General features: G+C 34.8%; 3 protein-coding genes across 3 annotated transcripts; all 3 read left to right on the top strand.

The window, feature by feature from the left end:
• The first annotated feature begins 1,351 nt into the window (after positions 1–1,351).
• LOC112559370 (UPF0547 protein C16orf87 homolog) lies at positions 1,352–5,320 on the top strand. The gene is made up of 5 exons (XM_025230555.1): positions 1,352–1,500; positions 2,048–2,144; positions 3,326–3,438; positions 4,072–4,141; positions 4,624–5,320. Exons 1-5 carry the CDS (start codon positions 1,417–1,419, stop codon positions 4,701–4,703), a joined length of 444 nt encoding a protein of 147 aa, XP_025086340.1. The 5' UTR covers positions 1,352–1,416; the 3' UTR covers positions 4,704–5,320.
• Positions 5,321–5,866: 546 nt separating this feature from the next.
• On the top strand, positions 5,867–10,553 carry LOC112559463 (endonuclease 8-like 3). Its single transcript, XM_025230747.1, has 8 exons — positions 5,867–6,243; positions 6,383–6,519; positions 7,610–7,753; positions 7,949–8,126; positions 8,846–8,881; positions 9,413–9,487; positions 9,781–9,950; positions 10,176–10,553. Exons 1-8 carry the CDS (start codon positions 6,046–6,048, stop codon positions 10,408–10,410), a joined length of 1,173 nt encoding a protein of 390 aa, XP_025086532.1. The 5' UTR covers positions 5,867–6,045; the 3' UTR covers positions 10,411–10,553.
• A 1,251-nt stretch (positions 10,554–11,804) lies between these two features.
• On the top strand, positions 11,805–26,433 carry LOC112559462 (transmembrane protein 144-like). Its single transcript, XM_025230745.1, has 11 exons — positions 11,805–12,817; positions 15,406–15,871; positions 16,494–16,613; positions 17,391–17,490; positions 17,916–17,996; positions 20,086–20,194; positions 20,763–20,828; positions 21,706–21,794; positions 21,983–22,080; positions 22,526–22,800; positions 23,000–26,433. The coding sequence occupies exons 2-11, from the start codon at positions 15,460–15,462 to the stop codon at positions 23,081–23,083; spliced, it is 1,434 nt and encodes a 477-aa protein (XP_025086530.1). The 5' UTR covers positions 11,805–12,817; positions 15,406–15,459; the 3' UTR covers positions 23,084–26,433.
• The last annotated feature ends 109 nt before the right edge of the window (positions 26,434–26,542 follow it).

Raw genomic sequence — 26,542 nt, 5'->3', positions numbered from 1 at the left:
CAGAGAGCACCCTGCAGTTTCAAGCGGGGTGTGGGACCGTAGTGATTGTACAAGGGAAATTCTTATTTATTTGTGTTTTATCATGCACATAGGTTCGGTCGCTCTGGGCATAAATCTACTAGCTCAGGTCAGTGCTCCTAGAACTCTGGCATAGGAAGATGTTAGGCTTTGTGTGGGTGGGTCAAACACCATGCTGACAGTGATCGAGCGACGTTCGCACTCGCACATTACAGGGGAAAAAGAAAAAAAGGGTATGTAAGTGCAACCATACACACGTGTACACGGTGGTATCATCACAAGACACGCTGCTCTCATTGTTAAACGACAAAGCAACACAAATAACTCATTGAAAATGACTCACCCGTTTATCGCAATCACAAGAAATTATGTAATATTTAGAAAACATTCAAGGTTGGCAGGTCCCCAACCTGCAAGATCAGTACTTATATATCTATGCCAAAAAAGAAAACTCTCTTTGATTAATGTCTTAATTTGTTTGTAGTAAAAGAGTGTTTCTTTTTCCTTTCTTCAGATCAAGACATAAAAAAATCCCCATGATAAGTTTAATTAACCCTTTTCTTTCAGCTCCGTCATAATTAAGGCCCCAAAAAATTGTTTTCTAGAACCTGCTTGCAGCTCTTTACTTTATAGTCTTTTATATTAATTTTACATTAATTTCTCATTATTTGTAGTATTAAAAACTATATTTTCTAGAAGATGTGTTTTGGTTTGGAGTGTCTAGAACGAATATATGTAATTGGATTGACATTGATTGATTTGGAAATAATTGCCTCGGTTTCGGATTTCGCTGTCTTGGAAGGTATTGCTGACGCAAACCGAAGTTTAACCGTATAGCTAACTGCTAAGCAGAATTTACTCAGCAGTTGTTAAATTTATTAGAAGCAAATATTATGCTAATTTGATTTTGTGGGTTTTAATTTGTTAATCTTACTTTCAAAGGTGTTCAAATCACAGACCGATCTATAAGCCTGTTTCAGAGAGTGATATATTCGCTATCAATAATTAACTCTGTGTGTCGCATCAACAAGTCGAATGAAAACTGCTCAATTTTTACCTCGGTAAGCCTGTAACGTGTCGCTATTTTGACTGCTTCCCATTATGTTCTCTTTCCATACATCTGTAAGTTAATGATATGAATACTGCAGATTATTTCCCTCTTCTGTCTGAGATCATATAATAGACGTTTGTATACTTTCTGCTTATAACTGAGCATAGACAGTAACTAGATCTGGAGACAGAATAATACTGCAGTCAGGTATTGAGCCTTGTTTTAGTTTAAGCGCCCTGCACCCGATCGTCTTTGTCAGAGCTCGAGCTTTTATCTCTACAGACGTCCGTGGCCAGAGTTATCTTTCAAAGGAAACGCTGCATAGTGGCTTCCCTTGTGTTGCCGTCATGAAGCGTCAAAGCTCGCGGTCATCGGCAAGGAAAAAAGTCGACAGAACTGTTACAAAGAAATGTCCAAAATGCACTCAGGAGGTACAGAAAGTTAATGCAATTTAATTTAGTTCAAGGCATGCATGATTTGTTTTGTACGGATTTTTCCTTTGAAATGCATACCTTTAAATTAACTTCGATTAAAGCTACTCATTCATCATTGACGAGCATCAAGTGTGCATGCAGTTATTGTTGAAAGTAATCGTAAAGAAATATTTAATCTATGTGTATAGTAGCATAATATATTTTGAAGTTACAGTAGATACATAAAGATATGAAAATTGACTAAGTAATTGACAAATTCAATCTAAAAATATTAAACGGGGTACGCATACGCCCACGCCCGCGTGCGCGCTCACGCATATATATATATCAAATAAATATTGATATAATTATAATAGTTACAAGATTACATAAATTCTATGGGCTATCTATATTAAACTGAATCTGCTGCACAACCAGATTAATGAACTTTACATTTTTGTCATACTTTAAAACATTAATTTGAGAATACCTTTTTGATTCTTTTTCATGTTTTAATTCTCATATAATTAGAGGAAAATTATGCGTTGTTATACAACCTTTGCAGTGTCCAGTTGCAAGAAAGTCTTGTACTTGTGGTTACCAGTTTCCTACTCGCACGCGCAATGTTCAGTCCAAAGCTCTGAGTGAGGCAGCTACAAAAGGTACAGTTAAGACATTCGTCATTCATTGTCTTCATATTTAGAGTTTTTAATTTCATAGATTTTACAAAGATTTAGTGACATTTGTTATTAGTTTTTATTTCTAATGCCCAATTACATTCCATACTCAATCTGTTTGGATTTTAACTTATCCCATCCATCTTTCTTCCTTTGTTTCTGAGTAGATGTGATTATAAAATATAAAGATCTACATATGCCCGCATACTTACATGCACACATCAGCATCTGTAGATTATTTTGCATCGCCAGTCTCTGCCTATAAACAAATATTCCTTTCTCCGCCTCTGTCCGCAGCTAGAGTGTCATTCTCATCAGCTTGACTTTCATATTTCTCATGTCTGCAGAATTGCGTACCTTAAACTTTGTAGAATCAGTACCATTCATCACTTTCTCACCACTGATGCAACTAAAACTAATCGGTACCTTTGTGCTGTCGAGGATGTAATTCTCTATGTAGCAGGAATTCCCATGTATCTTCATGACAGACTTCGAAGGATTCAGAATAATGCTGTTCGCCTCAATTACAAACAATCTAGATAGGAACATACTTCAGCTATCATTTGCTGTCGTCACTGGCTGTCAGTCATGGACTTTATAGCCTATAAACTTTCACTTTGACTTGCTCTGCCATTTGGGGCACTGGTCTTCGGTACCTCTCCAAACTCACTTCCATCTTTACGCCTTCATGACTTCTTCACTCATCTTCTGACATCAGGCTTCTGCAAATCCCACTAAGACAAAGATTATGGACAGAAGTATTTTTCCTACCAAGCCCAATCAATTTGGAACTGATTACCCATCAACCTCTGACACTGATTCTTTTCTTACCTTTAAGTCCAAACTTAAGATGCATCATTTCAGGATAACGACTTTGCTGTAACCGTATATGGTAGAAGTACACGAGTCTGTTTTATGCGAATATGGGTGCATAGTTGTTGACAATTTAGTCTAGGTATGATTTATGTAAAGCGCTTTAAGCAAATCTTTGGAAAGGCGCTATATAGATCATTATTATTATTTTTATTATTAGCATCTAGCACGATAGAGAAGCCTATATACATCTTTACAGAATGGCACTACTTTCTGTCTATTGTTTTATATAAAAATTGCTGGGTTTCTTTTTTATTGCCATCCTTTGTTTCCATCTGTAAATATTCCTTCAGCTGAGGATCCAGAACTGATTGAAACCAAGCGACGAAGATTTCGTACCAAACGAATGCGTCCAGATTTCTTTAATCCTCTTGATGTAGAGTACTCTTCACGCAGGCGTTCACGTGTATGTACTTTGCAGACATATATATAAATAACCATTTAAGATATGTATGTTTGTTCTTAAGGGATTTTTATATGTACACTGTACATACAAGTATTGATGCTACATAATTAATGCAAACATGTATTTTCCCCTCCCTACAAATATTGATCATGAGTGTTGGTATTTGATACAAAGGGTGTGTTTCCCATTCGCAGAAATTTATACAAATCTTTTGCAAAGAGCATAAGCAATGTTGTCAGGAGTTGGGAAAAGTTATAAATGTTTAGGTCAGAGATCTTATCATATAACACCTGATGAAAAAACCTGGATACAAAATGTTATTTCATTTTATTTGTTCTTATATGGCAGTTTAATTTGATTTAGATGTTTTATAATGGAAGAATAAAGTAGTATCCCTGTTTTTTTTCTCCTTTGTAATGATCCACTTCAACTGTGGGGCATATTTTAACACAAGGATCATGCTAAAAAAAAAAAATGCATGCAGGTACATGCTCTCTCTCTCTCTCACACACACACATTCATTTTTTACAATACAATAACCAACTTTATTTGTCCCAATGGGCAATTTTCGATGAAGTCTTTTGTCTATCAGGTAAAATTTGATATCTGGTTATTTTACTGTCTTCTGCTTAGAGCACGTCAGAAGTGAAGAGAAAGAGAGGTCGACCTAAAGGTTCCATAAATAAACCCAAACCTGAGCCAGGTACAGTGTTTCATGCTTATAAGATAGCTTAACTTCACTGCTCTTTTTTAAATCCCAATTAAGAAAAATACAGAATTTCCTGTTCAGAATTTTCTAAAGTGTTTGGATGCTTTTAATAGCTTTTTACTGAAATAGAAAATTCTTTTAATCTTATGTTGAGAAATCTGTATAAAGTAAACTTTGAGAAAATTACACAGTCCTTCTTTGGTAAAGTTCTTTACTGTTTCTGAATTTTTTTGCATAAAACATGTAAAAGCTATTGAACATACTTATAAAAAGGGAAAATAGCATGTTAAAAAAACTTTATTGTTTGGTTGAATTTTACAGTCTATTTCAACTTGTTTTAATGAAAGTGCTACTGGTTTAATGATAGAAGCTAAAACAAATTTTTAACATTTTTAGCTTTTCTTCATCACTGATGCCTACAGTTACTTGCCTGGTCATGAGAAATATATCTTGTGTGATCTTATTTTCATTTTTAGAGCCTAAACCAACACCTCCTCCAGAAGATGACAACTTATTTGGAAACGTTCCTCCAGAAAAGATGCTACATTTTCAATAATATTGGCAGAGCTCAACAATAAAATTGGTAGACAAAAATTTCAACCATCATAACACATGATTTATGGATTCTTCTCCTTGAAATCAACTGAAAAGGTGCTGGTGATATGGGAGAGGGAAAGTTGGCAGGGAGACAGTTCATTTGGATGCAGCAAGGATTTACAGACACCTGTCTCTGCACATATTCATACGCCTTTTTATGTGTAACCAATATGGGACTTTATTTAGGTATTTTTATGATTGAGAATACATGAGCAGCTTTGCATGCCGAAAATTAAGTCATGTTCATCATATACATATATCATGTTTTATGCAAATCATTAACAAAGTGTACTCACAAAAAAAGTTCATGATGCACAGGATGGTGCTTTTCCATATTTTGTATTCTTGTTATGTGAAATAATCAGAAACAATTTTTCTGGGTATATTATATAAAGAATTTTTAACCTTTCATTCAACGGACAGCTGCAGCACCTTCCTGAGACCACTTTTATTAACATGGCTGAGGATTTAATTTCTGCCATGGGGACTCAGTGAAATGTGTCTGGTGTCGAATTTGCATCTGTTTGATAAGCAGCGTGATTTTTAATGAGATTAAAGTGATATTCCTTGTTCACATTTTCTTTTATGTCTTTCATTACTTGCTGTGTGAGTGAAGAAAGAATTAAGGAATTTAGTTTTGAAGGTTTAATTTACTGTCAATAAATACACTCATAATCATTGATCATTACTCAGAAACAACATACAAATTAAAAAAAACGTGCTAAAAGTGATTGTAATAAAATACTAAATAGGAAAACATTTAGTGAATATAATTTTGTTTAAATCGCCCTTGTAAATTAAGTGACGCACTTTTTAAATATTAAAGGTAGACTTTGAATATGATTTGAGAAGATCCGATATTCTTGTATTTTTTTTTTATGGGGGTATATCATGGATATATTCATTAACAAGTTATTCGCCCTGAAGAAGATTTAAGTCCATCACCATCGCCGTTTACCTGGCTGCAAAGAGATTTGTTTTAAATAGTTACAAACGTCAGACAAGAGCTAACATCTGATGAATTTCTACAGACATTAAAGAACAAGATCCCATTGCACCGTGATCCGATATAGATCGATCTTTATTATGGTTGAATCACAGTATAATGGGAAATAATAATGTTCATCACAGATGAACTGCGCCTATGGATAGCTCCCCTTGACTGAGGAAAACATTTCAAGTAGCTTTCTTCATCACCAAACTGATAATCGACGTGCATGATAAAATTTAGACTTTCCTCGTATTATTTAAAGTATCTCAGTAGAAAAGGTTTAAATACGCATTAAATATCATACGATAGGATGGAAGTTGTGGCCGTGGGGAAAAAAAAAAAAACAGCCAAGAGAGTATCCCATTTTTCGCGCGAAAGACTGTTCCTAAGGTTTGACGAACTTATCATAATGGTAGAAGGTCCTGGCTGTAAGATAAAAGGGGAAAAAATAAGAGGAAAACTTTTAAAACAGAAAGCTATCACAGTGGCAGGAAATGCTGTTGATCGGGTGAGCATTGTACTTTTTTGTACTTGTTGGTGGAGTAGAGCATTACATACAAAATATAAGATCGTTGACTCATGATCAAAACAAAAATTATGACAGTCCATGAGAACACAAACGTATTGCAAATTTATGATTTTTTCAGGAAAAAAAAGTTAACAAGAAGCAAGCTATCGACAAGTGGGACGTAACATCGTTTCATCGACTGATTGGGCAAAATCTCCACGAGGTGCTTACGCTGGGAAAGGAACTCTTTATGTTCTTTGGAGATAGTTGCTTGAGGTATACTCATTTTATATTTTTAACAAATTATTGGAAATTAAAATATATAGCTACTGCTTAATGCTGATTGTGTGCATAGCACTAAGTGTATATATATATATAGTTTTAGGAATATTTTCTTTTTCTTTTATTAAAGAGGGAGTTCCACATTAATAATAATAATATTTGAACGTCTTTACTGTGCTGTGGTTAGTAGATGCTCAACTTTTTAGTCGTATAATAACATTAATTATAAAGTATGCTTATATAGCACTATATCCCAATCCTATGGGCAAGCTCATGGCAGATTACAAATTAATAAAATAACAAAAAAACCTGTAATGAAGGCAGCATATGGTCCTAGCTATATATATATAGTCACACTTTGTTGTGTTGTCCATGTTCCAGTCATAGAACAGATTGTATACAGGTTTGAATCATTTCTGCTGCTCCTAGGATATTCTGCAGATTTTATTTTTTTTTTTAAATATAATGAACTGACAAACCGTAAGAAAGAGATCAATGCAATTCAACCGATATAATACTTTTCACTCAAGCCAAGCTTGTCATCATCTTTCATGCATTGCAGACTCATTAGCTTATGTATATTGTGTTGGTCTGGTACTTTATGACTTGTCAAAATACTATTAATGCTATAATCTTCTGCAGAGAATAATATTGTGGAAGACAAATTTCTGTTTCTTTCAAGAATAACAAATCAATTCATCTGACTTCAATGTTCCAAAATGCCAAATGCAATGGTAGCATCTATTTTTCAGATTAAGATGCTTAGGTGTTTACAGCCTGTAGTTCAGATTATTAATCTTAGAAGCAGATCAATTAGTGCAAAAAATAATTTTGTCCATATGTCAAATATCTGTAAATTTCTAGGATCTACCTAATAAAGAAGCTGAGAGAATAGACAACACTGCATCAACTGTGTCTGGCCAACAAATTGCACAAAGAAACCTTTATGGCAGAAAATGAGCAGGCTGTTAATGGGGCACTAGAAAACTAGATAAAAACCAAAAGGCTTCAAACAAGCAAGAAGAATAAATAAAGATTTTCTAGTTTTGTTTTGTTAATGTGGATTTTCCCCTTTGCTTTTCAGAGTACATTTTTTGATGGCTGGATCGTTTAGAGTCAATGGCAATGTACTAGACAAAGATGGAGGAAAGGTGGCTGCCCAACCTAGCCTGGAGATACAGTTTTCCACAGACCATCTTTCCTTTTATAAATGTGCAGTGGAGATTAGGTACAGAAGACATTATACTTCTTTGCATCTTTTCATGTTGAAGTCTGGATACTTGAACACTTATTGCCTCCCTTGTTTTTGCTAATTCTCAAGAACCTATTAAGTTTTTTGTTCTGCTGAACAGATATGCCTAGATGAACTAGTGTATTCTAGATTATTATAAACTTAACGCTTTATATCCTTATTTGTTTTCAGGCCATCATCCGCCTGTAAACAAAAATATGAGCTGATGAAGGAACTGGATATTTGTTCAACTTCATTCAATTTAAAGAGAGTAGCAGCAGAAATAATGAGGGAATCAGAGAGGCTGCTGTGTGATGTACTGTTGGACCAGGACATCCTGCCTGGTGTTGGGAACATAATTAAAAATGAGGTGAAGTGAAAAGGAAACATAGTGAGTTGAAGATCATATTGGTTCTAATGTGTCAGTTACTGTTTAATGATGCTGATTGTAAATCTTATTCTTTTAATAAATGTTTAGTATCAACTGTTGAGACACACTTACCAAAAAAATTAGTTACTTTATACTTGTAAAACAGCTACTAGTTTTTGAAGTGCATTTTTCTACATGAGTATTTGTGAATTCAGAAAAGATAAATCTTGTAGGTTTAAATATTGTAATTTGCTATCCACTTTTTATTATAGCCACTGGCTGATTATAAGTAGTTACTGCAAATAATATGCTGTTTAAAATGCATAAAATCTCAGACTAGTTTTTGTTTTTTTAGGCTGAGAGAATTATTTTGGCACTGCTTACAACATAAATACCTGTATTTATTATAGACATTTCAATAACAATAGGGGAATAGGCAAGTGGTAAGAACACTGGAATCCATACTAAGAGGCACACTAGCATAACACCTATGTGATGCAGCAGGCTTCCCCCACTTACACCAGCTGTCGAAAAATAGGTACCTGATCTATAGAGTGTTGGGAAAGGTAAAGTGACAGGACAGAGGAGATGTGCACCATTCTCACACAAAGATAGCCTTGAGAAAAGTGAGGTCTCAAACACCTCACGCTCTTATGACCTAAATATGGTTAGTGGATGACTTTTACCTTGCTCATTAACAATAAACAGTTTTTTTTCAGGCTCTTTTTGACAGTGGATTAAAGCCAGATTCTAAAGTAAGTCATGGCAATGTAGTGTGTTTATTGAATGGAGGCTTTAATCATTTCACTTATTATGACAACCACAGTATTACTAGCTGCATTTTAAAATACTTTGTTTTTTCCGTCTTTTTATCTGATTATGTTTTTTGTCATTGGTTTTATTGTATCTTTCTTTATAAATAAGTAATGAAATCTGGATGCTGCAAAAGAACATAAAAGTTATTTACATTTTCAAACACAAACATCTACTCATTGCTATTCATGTGTCTGTGAAACAGTAATACACATATATTCAGAATGTATACAAACCAAGGAGAGGTGGGATAGTGACAGAAAAAGGGAGACCTAATTTTAAGCTAAGCTGCTTGTGAAGAAATGTAAAAATACAGGTTTATTGATTGGTCAAGAGATTGTGTTTCCAGATTAGACATGAAAGTGTGTGCACATCAGTACATTGTGCATGTCGTTGTGAGGAGAAGGGTATCTGAGTGTGTGTGCCTGCATGCTTCCATGCATATATGCTTATTTTTAATGCCTGTTGTACAGGTCAAAGACCTTACTGAAGAGCATCTTTTTCATCTATTAAAAATGACTCGAGACTTTTCATTGCTGTTCTACAAGGTAAGAAAATGGAAAAAACTTTATTTCAATAACAGGCTCATGTAAGTTCTCATTTGTAGATATGTTGAAGGGTGGTGTTTTAGAACTGTCAAACATATTTAAAACCTCTGGATCCAGTCATGTTGTATTGTTAACAAAGCGTAATTTCAGTTTTTTTAATCTTCTAAAAGCATTTTCCATAAATTTATGAACCATAACTACGTTAGATAATGTGCTTAAATGTAAGAGTATAATTATAGGGACTTCTTTATAAGTAGTTTTTACTTCAAATGTGTCATGATTTTTGTTTTCAGTGTCGAAGCACTGGAACGAATCTTAGTGAGCATATGAAAGTATATCAAAAGAAGAAATGTTGTGAGTGTGGTACAAAGATTACTATAACAACTTTAGGAGAAGACAATATGAGAGTTACGTTCTTCTGTCCTAAGTGCCAGACAAATGACCTGAGAAAACCACACAAGCTGTGAGTAGCGTTTTAGAAATATCTCAAGTTTAAATGTTATAGAAGTCAGCATGACTTTGGCCAGTGTAGCAAATGTGCAGGTATTTAAGCTTTCAAGGACACTTCAGAGTTAATAAAAGAGAAAGAAAGGTGTTTGTTTATGCATATATGAGTGCATACACATGCAGATGCATGCACCTGTAGTTGTCACATGCTCATATATGTATTATGCACATCTTTTTCCAGAAAAATTCCATCCAAGAACAGTTTACTTGGGTGGCTGCAGCAAGGATCATCATTGATTCTCCTGAATGGATATGTTCCATATGCACACTGCTTAATCCTGGAAAGCAGATCAACTGTATTGCATGTTTTGAACCAAGAACTGGCCATTCAAGTAGAACACCTGACCAAAGTCATATTTCAGCAAGAACTGAGAGCGAAATGGCCAAGAAACCTGTGCTTAAAAAGAGGAAGCTGAATCAAACAGAAGGCACAGAATCAACAGAGACTGTGGAACAAATGCCTGGTCTTGCACAGTCGATTTCATCTTTCCAAGATATGCCAGAACCAAACTCTAGCATGCCAAAAAAAGAGAAAGGGATTTGTGGTAGTAAAATTCCTGCTTGTTCTGGTCATGGAAGAAAGTGCAGCATGAAGCAAACTTTCAAGGAGAATGAAAATAAAGGCCGCTGGTTTTTTGTGTGTGCTATTACACCTGCCAGCAAGAAGTGCAATTTTTTTAAGGTACTTATTTTTGAGAAGGCAATATGTAAGATTGTTGCTTTCCATTTCAAGGTGAACTTAAGAACATTTTAAAGTTTTAGTTTTAAAAGTATAAATACTAGCATTTTAGAGGCAGCTAATGTAATTGTCAAGCCATTGGTATGTTCTCTTTGCAGTTGGGTGAATGAAATGCCTAGAAGACTGGATTTTACAGAGAATGTATAGTTTCAGTTGTATTTTTTGGTCATATTTAATATCTGCTTTTTTAATTTTTGTTTTAAACAGGAGGCTGTTATGTCATTTGGCAGGTGTAAAATTATGATCCTTTTTCTTTTTTAATTTCAGTGGGCGGATGAAGGTTTTCCTGTATGCACTGAACACAGTAGGCGTTGCTCTTAAGAGGGTGATGAAGCAGGGGCAGAACAATGGAAGACGATTCTTCTGCTGTCCATTAAGAAAGTTTTCCTGCAGTTTTTTTGAATGGGCGATTGGATATGACTGAACCTGGAAAGTGATGCTCTTTTGATATACATTAAAATAGTATATATTAAAAAATATAGGTGATCCAGCATTTATTTGTATGAGCTATTTTTTAATATGCATATTTAACAATAAATAGATAAAATTCATGTTCTCCGCCATCTTAAAATTTTATAAATCATTGATGCTGGAATATACCATTGATGTTTTCTTGTTTATTTTTTGACGATATTTATTAATTTTTGTTTATGAGAAAAATGACTAGAAGCTTCTTATAGTTTAAAAAAATATGAAAACAAATATGATTAATATATTTTTACAAAACAATCTGGTCCTGTTATCTTGTCTTCCCTGTTTTTCTGCATATTATTTCATTGCCCTTTTTTTCTATTTATATCAGCGCAGTTCCACCAAACTGCCAACGTTTATCTAAGCATCTTTTATCAAAGATTAGAATACAGCTCTCCTGCCCCCCCCCAACCCCCCCCGCCCAAAACATTATACAAATAAATATTCTTAGGCATTATTAATTGTTGTACAAGGTACAGTATTAAGACCAGGGTTATTATTAGTTGATCGAACACATGGGAAATTTGCTTGATGTCTAAGTAGTTTTTGTTGATTTAGATGTCAGTTTTTGGATGTCACCCCTATAGCCATGCACAATAGAACACCAACAAAAATATGAAATATAAAAATGAACATAATAGAAAAAAAATCAGCAACCACAATACAAGAAAACATATGAGCATATTTCCCCTCTTGCGGTGAAAGTCTTTGATTAAAAGAAATATAAATAAAGGGGCACTCAATAGACCAAAATTTACGATAGTCAGGGCAAGAACCTGCAAAGAGTTAATTATTCAGCACATACCTTGTACTGAAAGCGGATAGGTACCAAGCGCAGAAAACGTGAGTGACATAATATGGTTCCTGTTTCTATAGCACCAGATGTGCAATGATCAAAGTTCTGTTCTTCCTGAGTTGTCATTTGGTCTGCTTTCAATAAACTTTTGTTAAAAATTAGACTGTTAGTGCTATCGAGTACAGTCAGCCAGAACATAAACTGATTTTCACGAATCTGGCGAAAGTCGGGCGCCGCATTTTTAGCTGAACCTGTTCGCTGGTTGACCTTTCGGACACCGCCCTCCCCAAAATCATTGTGCACGTTCGTATCAGCTGACCGAGAACCTACAATCGCTCTTCGTATTGTTGACCAGATAGAATTTACGTATGGCGATTACAATACAATCTCAAAGAGTGAATAAGATAACCTAAAGATCATAAGTGATTTTATAATGTGCTGGTCAAATGATATTTTCCGGTTGGATCTGCTCTAGCAGACGACAGTAGAAGTCATATGACAACCTCGATGGTCACGTGATGAGGGCGGTTTTGTTACTACACGTTTCATTTAAATTATTTAAATAGCTAGGAGTCAGTTATAACTTCACGAAATTTTATTATTTTTTCTTACCGCTCATGTTAACCTACAGTAATATTTCTAAAGTAATCGATATTTTAATACAATCGGCATTTGAGTAAATTATTGCAACTGTTTATTTCGTCGATAAGAACTTCAGGTGATCATGTGACCTTTTGAAAGTAACGCACGGGTACAGTCATACAGTTGGGTGAATCAGTCTCCACCTTCAGCAGTCACTGAAACCAGGACGACAAGGGTGAGTAAGATAGTCCAAAATCTTAATTTCTATATGCTGGTTTATTTTCTCCGCTACTTTGAGATCTGCGCCGATCGGTACAGTTGAGGATATTTGATGTAAATAGAAACGACTTTTTTGCATGCATCGCTTTGTATACGTACAAACAGAAATGTAATAGTTTAATAGTTTGCGCAATGTATTTAGAATAAGGTTGGAACAGTTGTGTATGTATACGTTATGAGCAATAAATGTTTGATTTACTGAATGGAATCGGATACAGATGTGGTGGTAGTTTAAGACTTATTGTGATTGCAGTCCTCGTCACCAGTGATTGCATGCATGGACCTCCGTTCTGTTAAAAAATATACCTGTATTATTATAGACGCACTATGTCTCTGTTTTATATGTACTATATCCCTAAATGTATATTTGTTACTATTTACAAAAGCTTCTGATTTAAATTTATATATTATATTTAAATCCTTTAGGCTATCCCTGACTGAGCTAAATATACTTCTAAAATCTTTTAAAAGACTGTAAGAACTCTTAGTTATCTTATCTTAATTTACAGCATGTATAATACCTTTCTTATTCTTGTGTTATATCGTGTGCTTTTGTACGTTCACATTTTGAACATTTTCTAGAATTCCAGACCTTATATAGGGATTGACAAAGTTTGTATGCGTATGTGTGTGATAAATACTTGTGAGGCCATTCTATTTGCCAATTCTTTATATATTTGGTTTAATGAAGCCCCTAAACTCACCAGCTCTTACTAGGGAGAAGGAAATATATCATAGAATATCCTATATATTTTTGCCTCATTTTAGACTTTAACCTACACATGTCTGACACATAGGCCTTTGTCCACTTAACATGTGACTAGAAAGGTACGTGGCCTCTGGGTTCAGAAATCATGGTGTAAAGAAATAATTGCCTTGCTAATGTCTTAGGAAGAGGGTTTATTTTGTTTATTTGAACATTATTTTGGTAAGACCATATGATGGAATTCTGATTTTGAGGCTTGCTTGTATGGTTTGAATGAACCTTTTGTCCATCTAGAACAGTCTACAAAATTTATATATGTCAAAGTGCTGTAAGTCCTTGAGGTAAATAAGTTATGGCTTTCTTAATTAGTACTAGAGAAATATCAGCTTCAGATATTTTTGTGTAGACTTTTATTCCGATAATACTTTTAGGCAGAAATTGTAGCATGACTGTTCTAGCATTACCATGTTGGCTTGTAAAAAAGCAACACGTAAATATAATTTTTGTGATTTTATTCTTCAGATGCTGATTCTAATTTTGGTAGATTGCATTGCTAGGGGTACATTCATCAAACTGTAGTGTAGGAAGAACTGTAACGAGATGGAAGTGTATTTTTCCTAGTCTTGAGTTAGCACTCCTTATAACCTTAAACTTAATTATGCAAAAGTAGCTGAATTGTTATCAGCAATGGTCCTGTACTGTAGTAGATAATAGTGATACTTTTTCACTTCAGATCTACTTCACACTGTTCATCATGCATAGCAAGCTCATTTTCCCACAGAACAGCATAACTGGGAGCATACTTTGTGAGTTATCAGGGCACAGTAACTGAATGAACTAGTTTTAGGTCAAGGTTAGGATGACATTAACACTTTATCATGGAAAGTTTACAATCTGGAATGAAATAACTTGTTGAATTGTACTTGGTTTTGATATAAACTCTTCAGCAGCGTTAGATATACGTACACCTTTAGAAATACCAGGCAGAGCTGTTATCTTGTTGGCATCTCAGAAAGCATTTGTTAAGCATTGTGGCTATTTCATGTGGTCTTCATAATTGATCCATGGAAGTTTCTTGCCTACTCACATTTAAGTTGATCAGTGTGCACTTTCTGTCTCATCTCTGTTTTCTTTTAAGGGCATTTTTTAATCATACACCATATTGTAAAATACATATATGTGACTGTTTCTTTATACGACTTTAAAAAAATTGCATTGTCACATATTGTTCAGTGTGTGTTGTGTTTTATAAAGGACCTATTTCACATTGTTGTGATTAATGAGTTGTATTGATTTTTTTTATATTATTTATTCTCTTCCCTTACGCCCCTGCTAGACAACTCTTCTCCTTGTCTGATGATCGTCTGCTTACTCTTCCTGTCACCAGAACAACATATGGTCAGAGGATTTTAAGTTATTGTGCAGCAGAATAATGGGAATGTATCTCTTTCTATATCCGCCATCTACTCACTATTGAATCTTTTAAACATGCTCTAAAAATGCAGCTCTTCCATGAATATTACTCCTAACACCCTTTTCCACAATGGTAGTCCTTTTTCACACCCCTCCCTGCTTGTCTTTCTTTTGCAGTATCATAATACTCTCATTGTTATTTGATTCCTCTTTGCGTTTTCTGTATTTGTTTTTATTAACCATTAATACTGTTGCTTATTCTTTCATAGTTCAAATGTTATTTGTTTGTTTTGCTATCCCTCATATGCTGCCCATGTTTTGTCCTTGTTCTTAGGCGCTAAATCATGCTCCTTAGCAGTGTGAGTATACTCTTTACAAATTTTACATTTATTATTATTTCACCCTGTTGTTTTTACTTTTTGCAGTCTTCAGCTGTGACTGTGCAAGCATAGTCATTGACATCAAGCTATACCTTAAAAATGGAGGCTAAAATAGTGAGGGCTGCATTTCTGGTGATGATTATTGGAGTGGTGTCAGATGCACAGAATGGGCGGCATCTTATAATGACCTCAGAATATACAACATACAAAGGCACATCGGCGACCTCAGACTATACAACACACAAGGGCACATCAGTGACCTCAGAAGAAAATGTTACAGTTTCAACAACATTCCCTACAAATGAGACGGACACAACTGTCATAGAAAAGAATGTTACCTTATCAACAGTGTCCCCCGGAAATGTGACGTACACGACTTCACACAGCAGCACAACTCCGAAGCCACAGAACAACACTTACCCAGAATATGTTGGGTTTATCTGTGCTGGTATTGCAGTTGTATTCTATGGAAGTAATTTTATTCCAGTGAAGAAGTTTGACACAGGAGATGGTGAGTATGTCCTCGGCATTGTGCAGCATGCAACTTATGCAAATTTATGCTTTTGTAATTTTATTATGTCTAGTCTAGTAGCAGGGGTCACTGAAAGCTATTTGAGAATTTATTAGTAGCATTATTGTAAAGAGGTTTACATCAAGCATCTTTACCAGTTCTATCTTCATTCTCAATGAAAGTATATCAATATCTTGAAGATAATACATTGATACAGTGCACACTTTTTGACTTGCTGTGTGCACACATTAATAAAAACAGAGGTAGAGTAAAATACGTAGACTTTGACTGTGTTTGTGATATGCATTCATGAATTACTTACTTGGGCAATATTCATTGACAGATATAGACAAAGGGGTGGAGGGATAATTGGTGCTTTCTCTGAGCCAGCATCAAAAACAGCCAGTCCTGTAAAAAAAAAGTACCACATGGATAGTAAGAACAGCATGCTAAAGATGAGATCTGAGCCTAGGAAAGCTAATCCTCACTGTATTTGTGACAGATGCTAATCATTATGCCAAACAGAGATATAATTGTCACTGTGATTTTTGACTGTTAGAAAGTGGACTGATCACATGGATGTCCTATGTCACAATAGTTGCTTTTGTTCTCTCATCTGTAGGGATGTTTTTCCAGTGGTGCTTGTGTTCAGGGATTTTTCTGGTGGGAATCGTTGTGCAGATTGTCCGTTCTTCAGCATTTCATCCGCTTGTCATGGTTGGAGGAGCAGTCTGGAGTACTGGTGACTCAATTTTAGCATGATTTAAAAAAAAATCAAACTGATAACAATGCTATGTTTTATTGATTTGCCTACATCTTTGAGCTGAATTTGAAGTTTAACTTGAGCTAACAGTTAAAACATCATGACAATATTGAGATAAACATTTAATTTGGATCTTGAGATAAAAGAAAAATTTTCAACAATCTTTAAACATTTTCTTGCGTGCAGAGGTATGATATTCATTAGGGTATACCATCATCCAATGAATTGTTGTGGATCAACAGGCACATTTGGGGTTTTGTGTGACCATATATGCTAATTTAAATGTATAGCGAAGAAATCTTCAATGAGTAGAACTCCTCCCTTTTTCTGCTCCAAATATCCAAAAATCATGTTTTTTTTAAAACTAAATGTTTCCTTTTTTGTCAAAAGTTCTGTATTTAATAACTGCAAGAAAAGATCTGTTCCTGATAACATTTGCACTGTCAGACAATAATTATAAACAGTACTGGAACCGGTTTTCATTTCTAGTAAATAAAAATCTTGCTTAGTCTGAAGTGACGGCATAAAGTCTCTTGTAACTACCTCTTGCATCCATCCCTTAGAATGATTTTGATGCCTCACTCTTATCACAGAGCAAAATCTTTTTAATATTTGAAAGTTCAAATCATCAATGCAGATTTGAGATACATGACTTTCTGAGAAGCATCATATAGAGTCCTAAATAATACAGAAGAAACAAAGTTGATCAGAGTTGATAAATGCATGTCAGATGTTGTTTTTTCCTTGTTTGTACAGCTAATATTTGTGTGGTGCCTATTATCAAAACTATTGGCATGGGACTAGGACTTTGCATCTGGGGCACATTCAACTTACTGTCAGGCTGGGCAAGTGGAAGGTAAATGCAAGCCATTATTTTGCCTTTTTTTCTGTTAATAACTCTTTTGAAAACTTGCAACAAATGTAGATATGTAAGAAAGTAAAGAATCATTCTAAGTTTATATGTCACACAAAGCTTTTTGTGAATATTGTTATCTATTGTAATTATTATTAAATTTGTAAAGTTCATTTTCCTCATGTAGATGTGAGCTCAGTGCACTGTACACAAAAGACTACAGACTGACAGTCAACTATACAAAGAGCAAACAGATAAAACCAAAGGAAAGATGAACTAAGTGCTTGGATGAAAATGAAGAACACAGAAGTGAGCAGAAGCATACACTTGATTATGCAAGATATTTCTTGGATTTTGAGGCCAGATTTAAGGCTTTGAGTGTACACACATTTTGAAAGGATACCATTCTTAATTTTCTCTGTTTCTAGGTTTGGATGGTTTGGCATTGAAGCAGAAGTTCCAAATCGTGTTAACTTGAACTATATTGGTGTAACCCTCTCTGTCATCAGGTGAGGAATGTGACAAATATTTTTGCATTTTCAGTTATCGTAATTATTAACATTATATGTGCTGTAGGAATAAGATTTATTTGTTGGTTAACAAACTGTGATTGTGCCTAGTAGATAAAACCTTGTCTTGGTGAGGTAAATGTGTGCATAGAATTTTTCATTGATTTTGTTTTGATAGACCTTATAGTGATGAGTCTTTCTTCATGTTATATTGATGTGTGAAGGACATAGTATGTGATGATGGAAGTAGAGCCATTGGCAGGGGATGCCAACCAGGCAGAATGTGTTGATACTGACAAGCACTTCACAATGAACATTGCTGGACTATCTCTTTCTCTCTCTCAAAAAAAAAAAATCAACCCAAAACAGGCATCAGATTTGCTGGGCTCAGTGTTTGCTTGTGTGGCTTTTGGTGGTACTGATGGTTTTGTTTTATTCTGCAGTCAGTGGTAGATGTTTGGTGATATTTATGTTTGAATACTTTTCTTCAATGTGAATTGTGTGTGTGTGTGAGGGAGAGATAGGATAGTTGTCTGTTGCTGGACAGTGGTGCTATGCTAGCTGCTGTTAAATTTCTGTTTCCATTATCAAGAAAATCTGTATGATATTGAACATAAATAACATAATCTTCTTGTGATAGTCATAGGAAGCTATTTTAGTTTTGCAAGAACTACTAGTTAATGGTTTATTTGTGTAATTTTTGATGTTCCTTGTTTTTGGCTATTTGTGCACATTCCCATTTTGTCAAAAAAAAAATCACAGTTTCTACTTTTAGTTTAAGGATATTGGCTAGTGTTGTCATGTTCCTGTGTTTTCTTGGCAAACACACAACATCAACTTCAGGGAACTGAGCATGTGGGTGACAGTTATAATGTACAGTGTTCCCTCGTTTATCGCGGGGGATAGGTGCTATGATCAGCCGCGATAAACGAATTTCCGCGAAGTAGGGACTTACATGCAATAATAATATATAATGTAAAACAATATCATGTGAGTGTAAAGTAATATATTAATCATGGTATTAATACAGTACAATAACAAATTAGTGTAAAAAAAATTATAACTGTACTCAGAGAAACGCAAAAAACTGATGCGAACTGGCTGCGAGATGGGAGATAACAATCATGGCTCGTCTCTTATGCATAGCAATGGATTTCTCATACACAATTTTTTCTTTCTATCTACAAAATAACCATGGTATTTTAATAGAAATACAAATATAGCTACATTTTTTGTCTTTTCCTGTTGAAATATCTATGGTATTTTGTAGAACGATAATTCCCAGCACGAAAATATCGATCGATACTTCGCTAAAAAAAACACCGCGAAGTAGTGAATCCGCGATATATGAACCACGAAGTAGCGAGGGAACACTGTACTGCTTACCACATGTTGTATAAACATAATCCTTTGAAGAAATATTACATACAGCCTTCACACCTCAGCCATTTAAATTCTCACCACATGGCTCATGATCCCTCATCCCTGCTTTTCCCTGAACAGAAGACCTAATGACATGTGACTCAAGTACAATATAAAAGTTTTAATACCATGCAAAGCTATTTAAATATATACAGGCTAAAGGAATCCCAGTACTGTCTGTGCTAACTGTACTTCCACTGTCAACGTGATGTTAATTTTTATTAAATTCACTATCCACTCTTGTGGTTGGACAGGTTACTAATTCCTTCCTCCCCACACCCCCCAAGCCACAGATGTCATTAACATTGCTGGACAGCTGTTTATGTTTGGTTTGCTCTAGGCCATCTACTCCACATAATACCTCTCAAAGCTTATATACACTTCCCCTTTAATCATGTACATGGTCTCTGGCTTGTCAACATGTTGATGACTTCAGGCTAGATTTAACTATGGATGATTTTATGCCCACATGACAGCTAGTAACTTGCAGGATTTAAATGACTTCACATGAGCTGACATGTTTTTAAACATCTTATGATTATTGCGGTTCATTTTTAAAGTAGAATTTTGTCGTGTTGAAAAGGACTTTTCTTGTTTTAAGCCTTCAGAAAATTCTGAGAATGGTTTCCCCAATATTTGAACTAACAAACTGCACTTTGTTTTACAGCTCATTCATCTACATGTTTGTGAAGTCAGAAGTCAGTGCAGAAGATGTGGAAGTAGTGGTGAAAACAGGGGACGAAGGAGAAACTGATCCTCTTACTCAGAATCAGAGGGTAGTAACTTTCTTATTTAGAATCAGAAGGCAGTTACTTTCTTTGTCAAAAACCATTTGCAGCTATAATTTCAATCAGCATCACACATACCCAGAGAAGATTGGTTATGGCTATGCATGCATGCTAAATTCACATTTGTCTTGCAAATCTGTTTCAATCCATTTTTATTCTTTTATCTCTATAAAATATGCTAAGAGATGCCGCAAACTGGAATCTTAATTATTGGGTTGGAGGTGGGGGGTGGGGGAGTTCCTATGTCCAGCTTTTTGAAGAGTGTGTGAATGAGTGAGCATGGATGAATTTGTGAGTGTTGCTTGTATCTGTATGTCTAGATGTAGACATCTTTGCAATTGCTTATGCATTATTTATTACTTTGATAGAAAATAAATGTATCTTTTATTATTTTTAATATTTATAGTAAAGATGAATCTTAGCAATGCAAGTAAAATTGCAGCATCTAATGAAACTAAATAATCAGTTTTTTTTAAATATATCAATGTTCCAGCATAATTTGTGCACAGATGACATTTTGGCACTGTTACTAATATTTAGGCTTTTGCTGTTACAGACTGGTTTATATGGGACTAATTCGCAGGAAGATATCCTTGTCTTCAACAAGCGAAGGACACCAGATGTTAGTATTGCTTTTATCTCTGTTCCACCTATCAGACTGGAGACGTTCAGCCATCGCTCTCTCTCCTTCTCCGGCCCCAGTATTTGCAATGGCCTGCCTCCATCTGTCCTCACAGCGGAGTCGGTACATGCTTTCCAATCAGGATTTAAAACAACTCTTTCGGAAACACCCGCTATAAGTCATCCATCCAGTTGTCCTTTCTCTCGCCACAATCCTATCTCTGCATTCCTTTGACCTTAGTATTCTTAAATTGCTAACTGATGAATGTTTGTGTATGTATGTTGTGCTTGTTTGTATTCTATTGCGGCATCTGCATCAAATGGTTTCTTTCTCCACCGCTTTGGAGCGTTTTTATGCCTTCCGATCTGGATTTAAAACATCTCTTTCGGAAACACCTGCTATAAGTCATCCATCCAGTTGCTTGTTTGTACTCAGTTGTGACATCCATGTCACATGGCATCTTTCTCCACTGCTGCTGGTCTCTTGCAAAGCCCATCAAGCTTGCCTCCATGTGGGGAAATGCACTATACAAATTCTATTATTATTATTGTAGCTTTTAACTGTTAAGTTTCATCTTTATTGCTGATTATAAATAAAAATATTAGTGTTTGCAGTTGTTTTACTGATCTTATGTTCATGCTTCTAGCTGACTTCTTTTTCATTCTGTCATTATCCTTGATATTTGATAATTTATGGGCTTTTTCGTTACTACTAATAAAATTCTTACATCTGGTAAAATAACATATAAAACTGAAAATTATGGAATTGGTTTTAACAGCGTGTAGTTTTGACAGTTGGATAAAAAATATCCTTAACTAGTTTTTTCGATATTGTAAAAAAAATTTCCTTTATTTAGACCTTGTGTTGATGTCTGCAGAGTTCTAAAAGCATCAATTCAGATGACCAGCAGATTCTGCATGACCACTCTATCTTTAACCAGATGTCAACCTTCAAGAAACGAGTTGTGTGGGTATTAGCCTGTAATTTTATGGTTTCGAGTAACCAGCCTACTTTACTGTTATCATATGTGCTAAACAGACTTTGGCAGTTCTCGAACAGCAGGATGTAGAAATACTTTTAAAAAGTAGTGCACTTTTGCTTTTAATGATAGCTAGTGTCATCTGATGAAATTTTTAATTTCATTTATTGTGCAGAGGAATAGCTCTCTCTGTGGTGTCAGGTCTTATGTATGGCCTCAGTTTTTCACCTGCCATTTCTTGGCAAGACAATCATCTTGATGACAGTCAGAACTGTAAGTATCTTTTATATCTTCTAGTTTGTTTTAGTTGGGTGCTATTCTTCTGATTGGCCAACACATGAGCAATCTGTCAAATCTTAATGTCACTCTAATCAATAGAAAACTCAGCAGTCTAAGGCATGCAAATAATAAGCGTGCAGTAAAATACCATTGTTTCATGATGCCTAGTGATAGTGAGACTAGAAATTAGATCTTTCATATAGAGACACTATAGTCACAGGCCAGTTTTCTACCTTCAGTGTTTTAAAGGGTTAAGAAAAAAATTAAAGTAAAATGACTGTCAAATTTATTTTCACCTGTATTGACTGCTGTTATGCCCTTATATACACAACATTAAACTATATTAATATTTGATAAGATGGATGTTAAAAATTAGTGAACATAATGCATGGGGCTTAAAAAGAAATAAAAATATGTGAATATTTTGTACTTTGTCTAGCACTGGACTATGTCTTCTCTCACTATTGTGGCATCTTCCTGACCAGCAGTGTTTACTTCTTCATCTACATTGCAATCAAGAAGAACAAACCTAAGGTGTACCCACGCGTCATATTGCCAGCTATTGCTTCTGGCGTCATGTGGGGGATCGCCACTGCTTGCTGGTTTATTGCAAACAAAGTGCTTTCAGAGCCAGTTTCATTTCCCATTGTCACAACAATACCAGGTGCCATTGCCTCACTGTTTTGGGGCGTTCTTATCTTCCATGAAATTAAGGTAGGCACAAAGATTTTGTCCTTTCTTTCCTTCTTTCATCTTGTTTGAGTTTTGTTTGACAAGCTTTGTTTTTTTTTTTTTTGTGTTCTTCAAATCCTCATATTTAACTCTCGTCTTTTTCTCTCTACAGCCTGTTTTTGATTTCTTTGATATTTGATCATATTGAATGCTAATATTCTTTATCTATACTTGTTTTCAGGGACGGAAGAACATTATCATCCTTTTTGTTGCATTCTTTGTGACATTAGCAGGCAGTGTGCTTGCTGGTTTTTCTCATGGTTAAATTATCTGCCATTTAGTACTAACACTTTAGGACAGATACAATACATTTTGCCTATCTCAGCATTGACATTGCTTTTCAGCAACACTCTATAGGAAGTGATGCTTTAGCGAAAGGTTATGAAGAATTAGAAAAATATCACATACCCTTGAAACAAGCTTTCTTTTTTAATAACACATTTCATCAATACAGTTTGTAACAGTTTTGACATTTTTGAAACCGGAGGCATTATGATTGAGGTGGGTGCCGGAGGATTGAATGATTAATTGTTAAAGATTTTGGAGGCTTTTCGTAATGGAAAAAGGGGTTTTGCTCAAGAAAAAAAAGTACCCAGAAGGTGCTCTTATGACTAAAAGTCAATTTTTCCTGAGAGTGCCATTACCTGAATGAAGTTGGATTATAAGCTTTCTCTCTGGGAATCCATTTTACAGAAATGGGGTGAGTGTTGTCATGGTCATGGTCCATGTAAAAGAAAGCTCAGCAAATCAGGTCTTACACTACAAAATAGTGACCGCGTATTTAACATGTTTATATCAGGTACTAGTTTTAGTAACATTTGTGGGTGGTGATTTCGTTATGTTGCAAAGCTTCTGCTTCACACTTTCATAAATACATCCGATGCTATTTTTGTATTGGAAAAGGAGAAGATATTGAACATAAGTAATCTGTCATTTATTTCGACATTTGTATAAAAAAACCACAACATTTTTAAAGCAACAGAAAAACCACAGTATGCAGTAGGATTATAGGTAACCTCTGCATATTTTACTTTTTGACTATGTACTGTTTGTTGTGTCAAGTTATTGCATCGTGCTAGCAGCCACACATATATTTTCTCAAGTACCCCTTACTGTGAAGTCATCTAGAAACAAAAGGTGGTGAGCTGCAAGAGCAAATAAATATCTGTAAATGCCTATATTTGTATAAGATAAACAGGTAAATAACAAAGTCTTTGAGTACTTTGATTTAGAAAGCCATATCATTATCAACCCAGCAAAGAAAGTGCAAGGAGTGTGATACATAAAGTTTATTTTTCTAGCAAAATATTTGTTTAAAGTTTGTATTATAATTTTGTGCTATGCCAGATATGAAAAACATGAAATCGTCATGTTCATTATCTCTGACCCTTTGTTCATGAGCTTGTGACATTATAGAATCAAGTAAAGCGAGCATCTATAAAGCATACATTTCATTCTTATGTCACTCTCATTTTCCATTATAATGGTGTTTTATTTTTGTTGGCATTATATTTTTGTGTGCCTTCTTGGGGCCTTAAATGTGGTAGGTTGATGGCGATCCTACTGTGGTGTTAACCAGAATTTAATTGTTTGTGATTTGCTACAAGAATTTGTTGAAAGATTTCTTGTTAACTCCTTTTCTTAACCCAAAGTGTACAATGCCATTCGTTTGCATGATGCATGCATTGGATTCGTGATAAAGCTGAGACCATTCCAGGTGCAGGATATTAGGATGAGACTGTCTCTCGTTTCCATATGCTTACCATTTCATTACCATCACCCACCACCTCAGTAGTTTCGTTATGATAGACAGTCACTGTCTTTCATATGAAAGCATAGTTGAAACATGAGATTCATTTCTTGTTGAATGAGCAGATTTTTTAAAAAAAGGTTCTGTGTTTGTCACAGTTGTGTCAACATTACAGTACAAACTCGCACAAAACTATAAATGAGAAACATTGTATCTAGCATTCATTTGAACCCAGAGTGGCACGTGCAATATTTTGGCAATGTAACATGCGATTATAAACTTTTAACGCATTTAAAGTTGCCTATTTAAGTATATTTGGTTACTAACATTTTTTCTACTTAAGACAAATGTTTTGTTAATTTATTGATGAATGAATGTGAATTGATTGCATGTATTTTTTTAACAAGTTTCAAGAAAGAAAATAAAATCCACTGTGTTTCTAAATGAGGATGAAATTCTATAGCAGATATAAGAGAAGTAGGGTAAGGGAAACATACATTTTTACACTGCATAGTGAGATCATATGCAATTAAGTACTATGATCTGAACAAATAACCTTTTCAGCTATAGTAAGCCCAGATTAATAATTCAAAGAAATAGTGAATTAGAAGTCATTTAAGGGAGGTTGCAGTAATGACATACTGCACAAAAGGCTCAGAATTGCACTGTAAGTCAGCTAGTCTGTAATGGCATATTTTTAATGACTTTGTTAAACGTGTCTTTCTAACAATCTGACAACCACACTTTTTGTGATATCCATTTTCTTCTTTTTTTGCGTGTTATGATACTAGCTTATCTGTACTTTTTTGTGCCTTGCTTTCTTAGTTGGGTTTCAAAATAGTTACAGAGGTAAGACTTAATGGAGAGGGCATCAGCAGGAAGACAAATTGTAGGATAGGGAAGGGTGTGTGTGTGTGGGCATTTGCACATGTGAAAAAGAAGCTCGATCATTTGATTAAGTGAGGTTTGCTTACCGGACTGATTACTTTTCACCTTCAATAGAGCAAGAAGAAATGAAATTTCAGAGTCTCTGAAATTTAAAAAAAAAATCCCCAAACAGTAAAGTAGCATTTGGTCAGTAGGCTTATATTTTAAAGACTTGATCCTGTAAAAAGTAAACAAAGCTTATTGCTGTTTGCCTTGTTTTCACAAAACTTTTTGTTTGCTGTAATGTTATTGGTGTGAGAAATGATAAGGAGAACTTGTGATTTTTTTTTTGATTTTTTTATTCCACACAAAGACATAGCAGACAGGAGAGTAGAGAGTTGTCAGCTTTCACCACAACATGAGGAAATAACTAATGGAAAATATATAATTAAGAGAAGTGTGCAGAAATTGTGTTTTCAAACAAATGTTTTTTGGACTGTGATTTATTTTTTGGAGAAGGAAGAGTGAGACTTGGAAATGTTGGAATAAATGTGCAAATTTGTATGTCATTTAACTGTTCGAGGTGTTATAAGATTTTTCTAACCTGTTTAAAAGAATATTTTCCCTAGCCAAGTGGCTAACTTAAAATCTCCAAAAAATGTGTAGATTTTGTTATGTTATGTTTCTATGGCTTGACACTAACAGTTTTTAATTACTTGAATTTTATTTCCTTTTTTCTAAGTTTTTCAAAATCATCCTGTTTTTGAAATGCATTCAGTGGGAAACCTGTATCATATTAATCCAAATATTTTTTTTTTATCTGGTGAAAAAATTACAGAATCATTTAAGCTCCTTTGTGCACTCTACACTGTACAGAGCTGTGCTGTGATAGGGCTATAGATGTTTCTGTATAAATACTTGTTTGCTTCCATGTTTGTACTTTACTGAGGTGCCAGTAAACTTGAAGCTGATGATAATAAACTAGAGTTTTTTAATAAGCAAGTGTTGGTTGAATAGGTGAGTATGGGTTAACTAAATGGAGATAGGAACAATAGAGGAGACACTTGACTGACCTGTGTCAATATATACAGACGTTTATCATACTAA

This window comes from Pomacea canaliculata, linkage group LG3 (assembly GCF_003073045.1).
Source record: "Pomacea canaliculata isolate SZHN2017 linkage group LG3, ASM307304v1, whole genome shotgun sequence".
NCBI lineage: Eukaryota > Metazoa > Mollusca > Gastropoda > Architaenioglossa > Ampullariidae > Pomacea > Pomacea canaliculata.
This window is presented reverse-complemented; position numbering and strand designations above follow the sequence as displayed.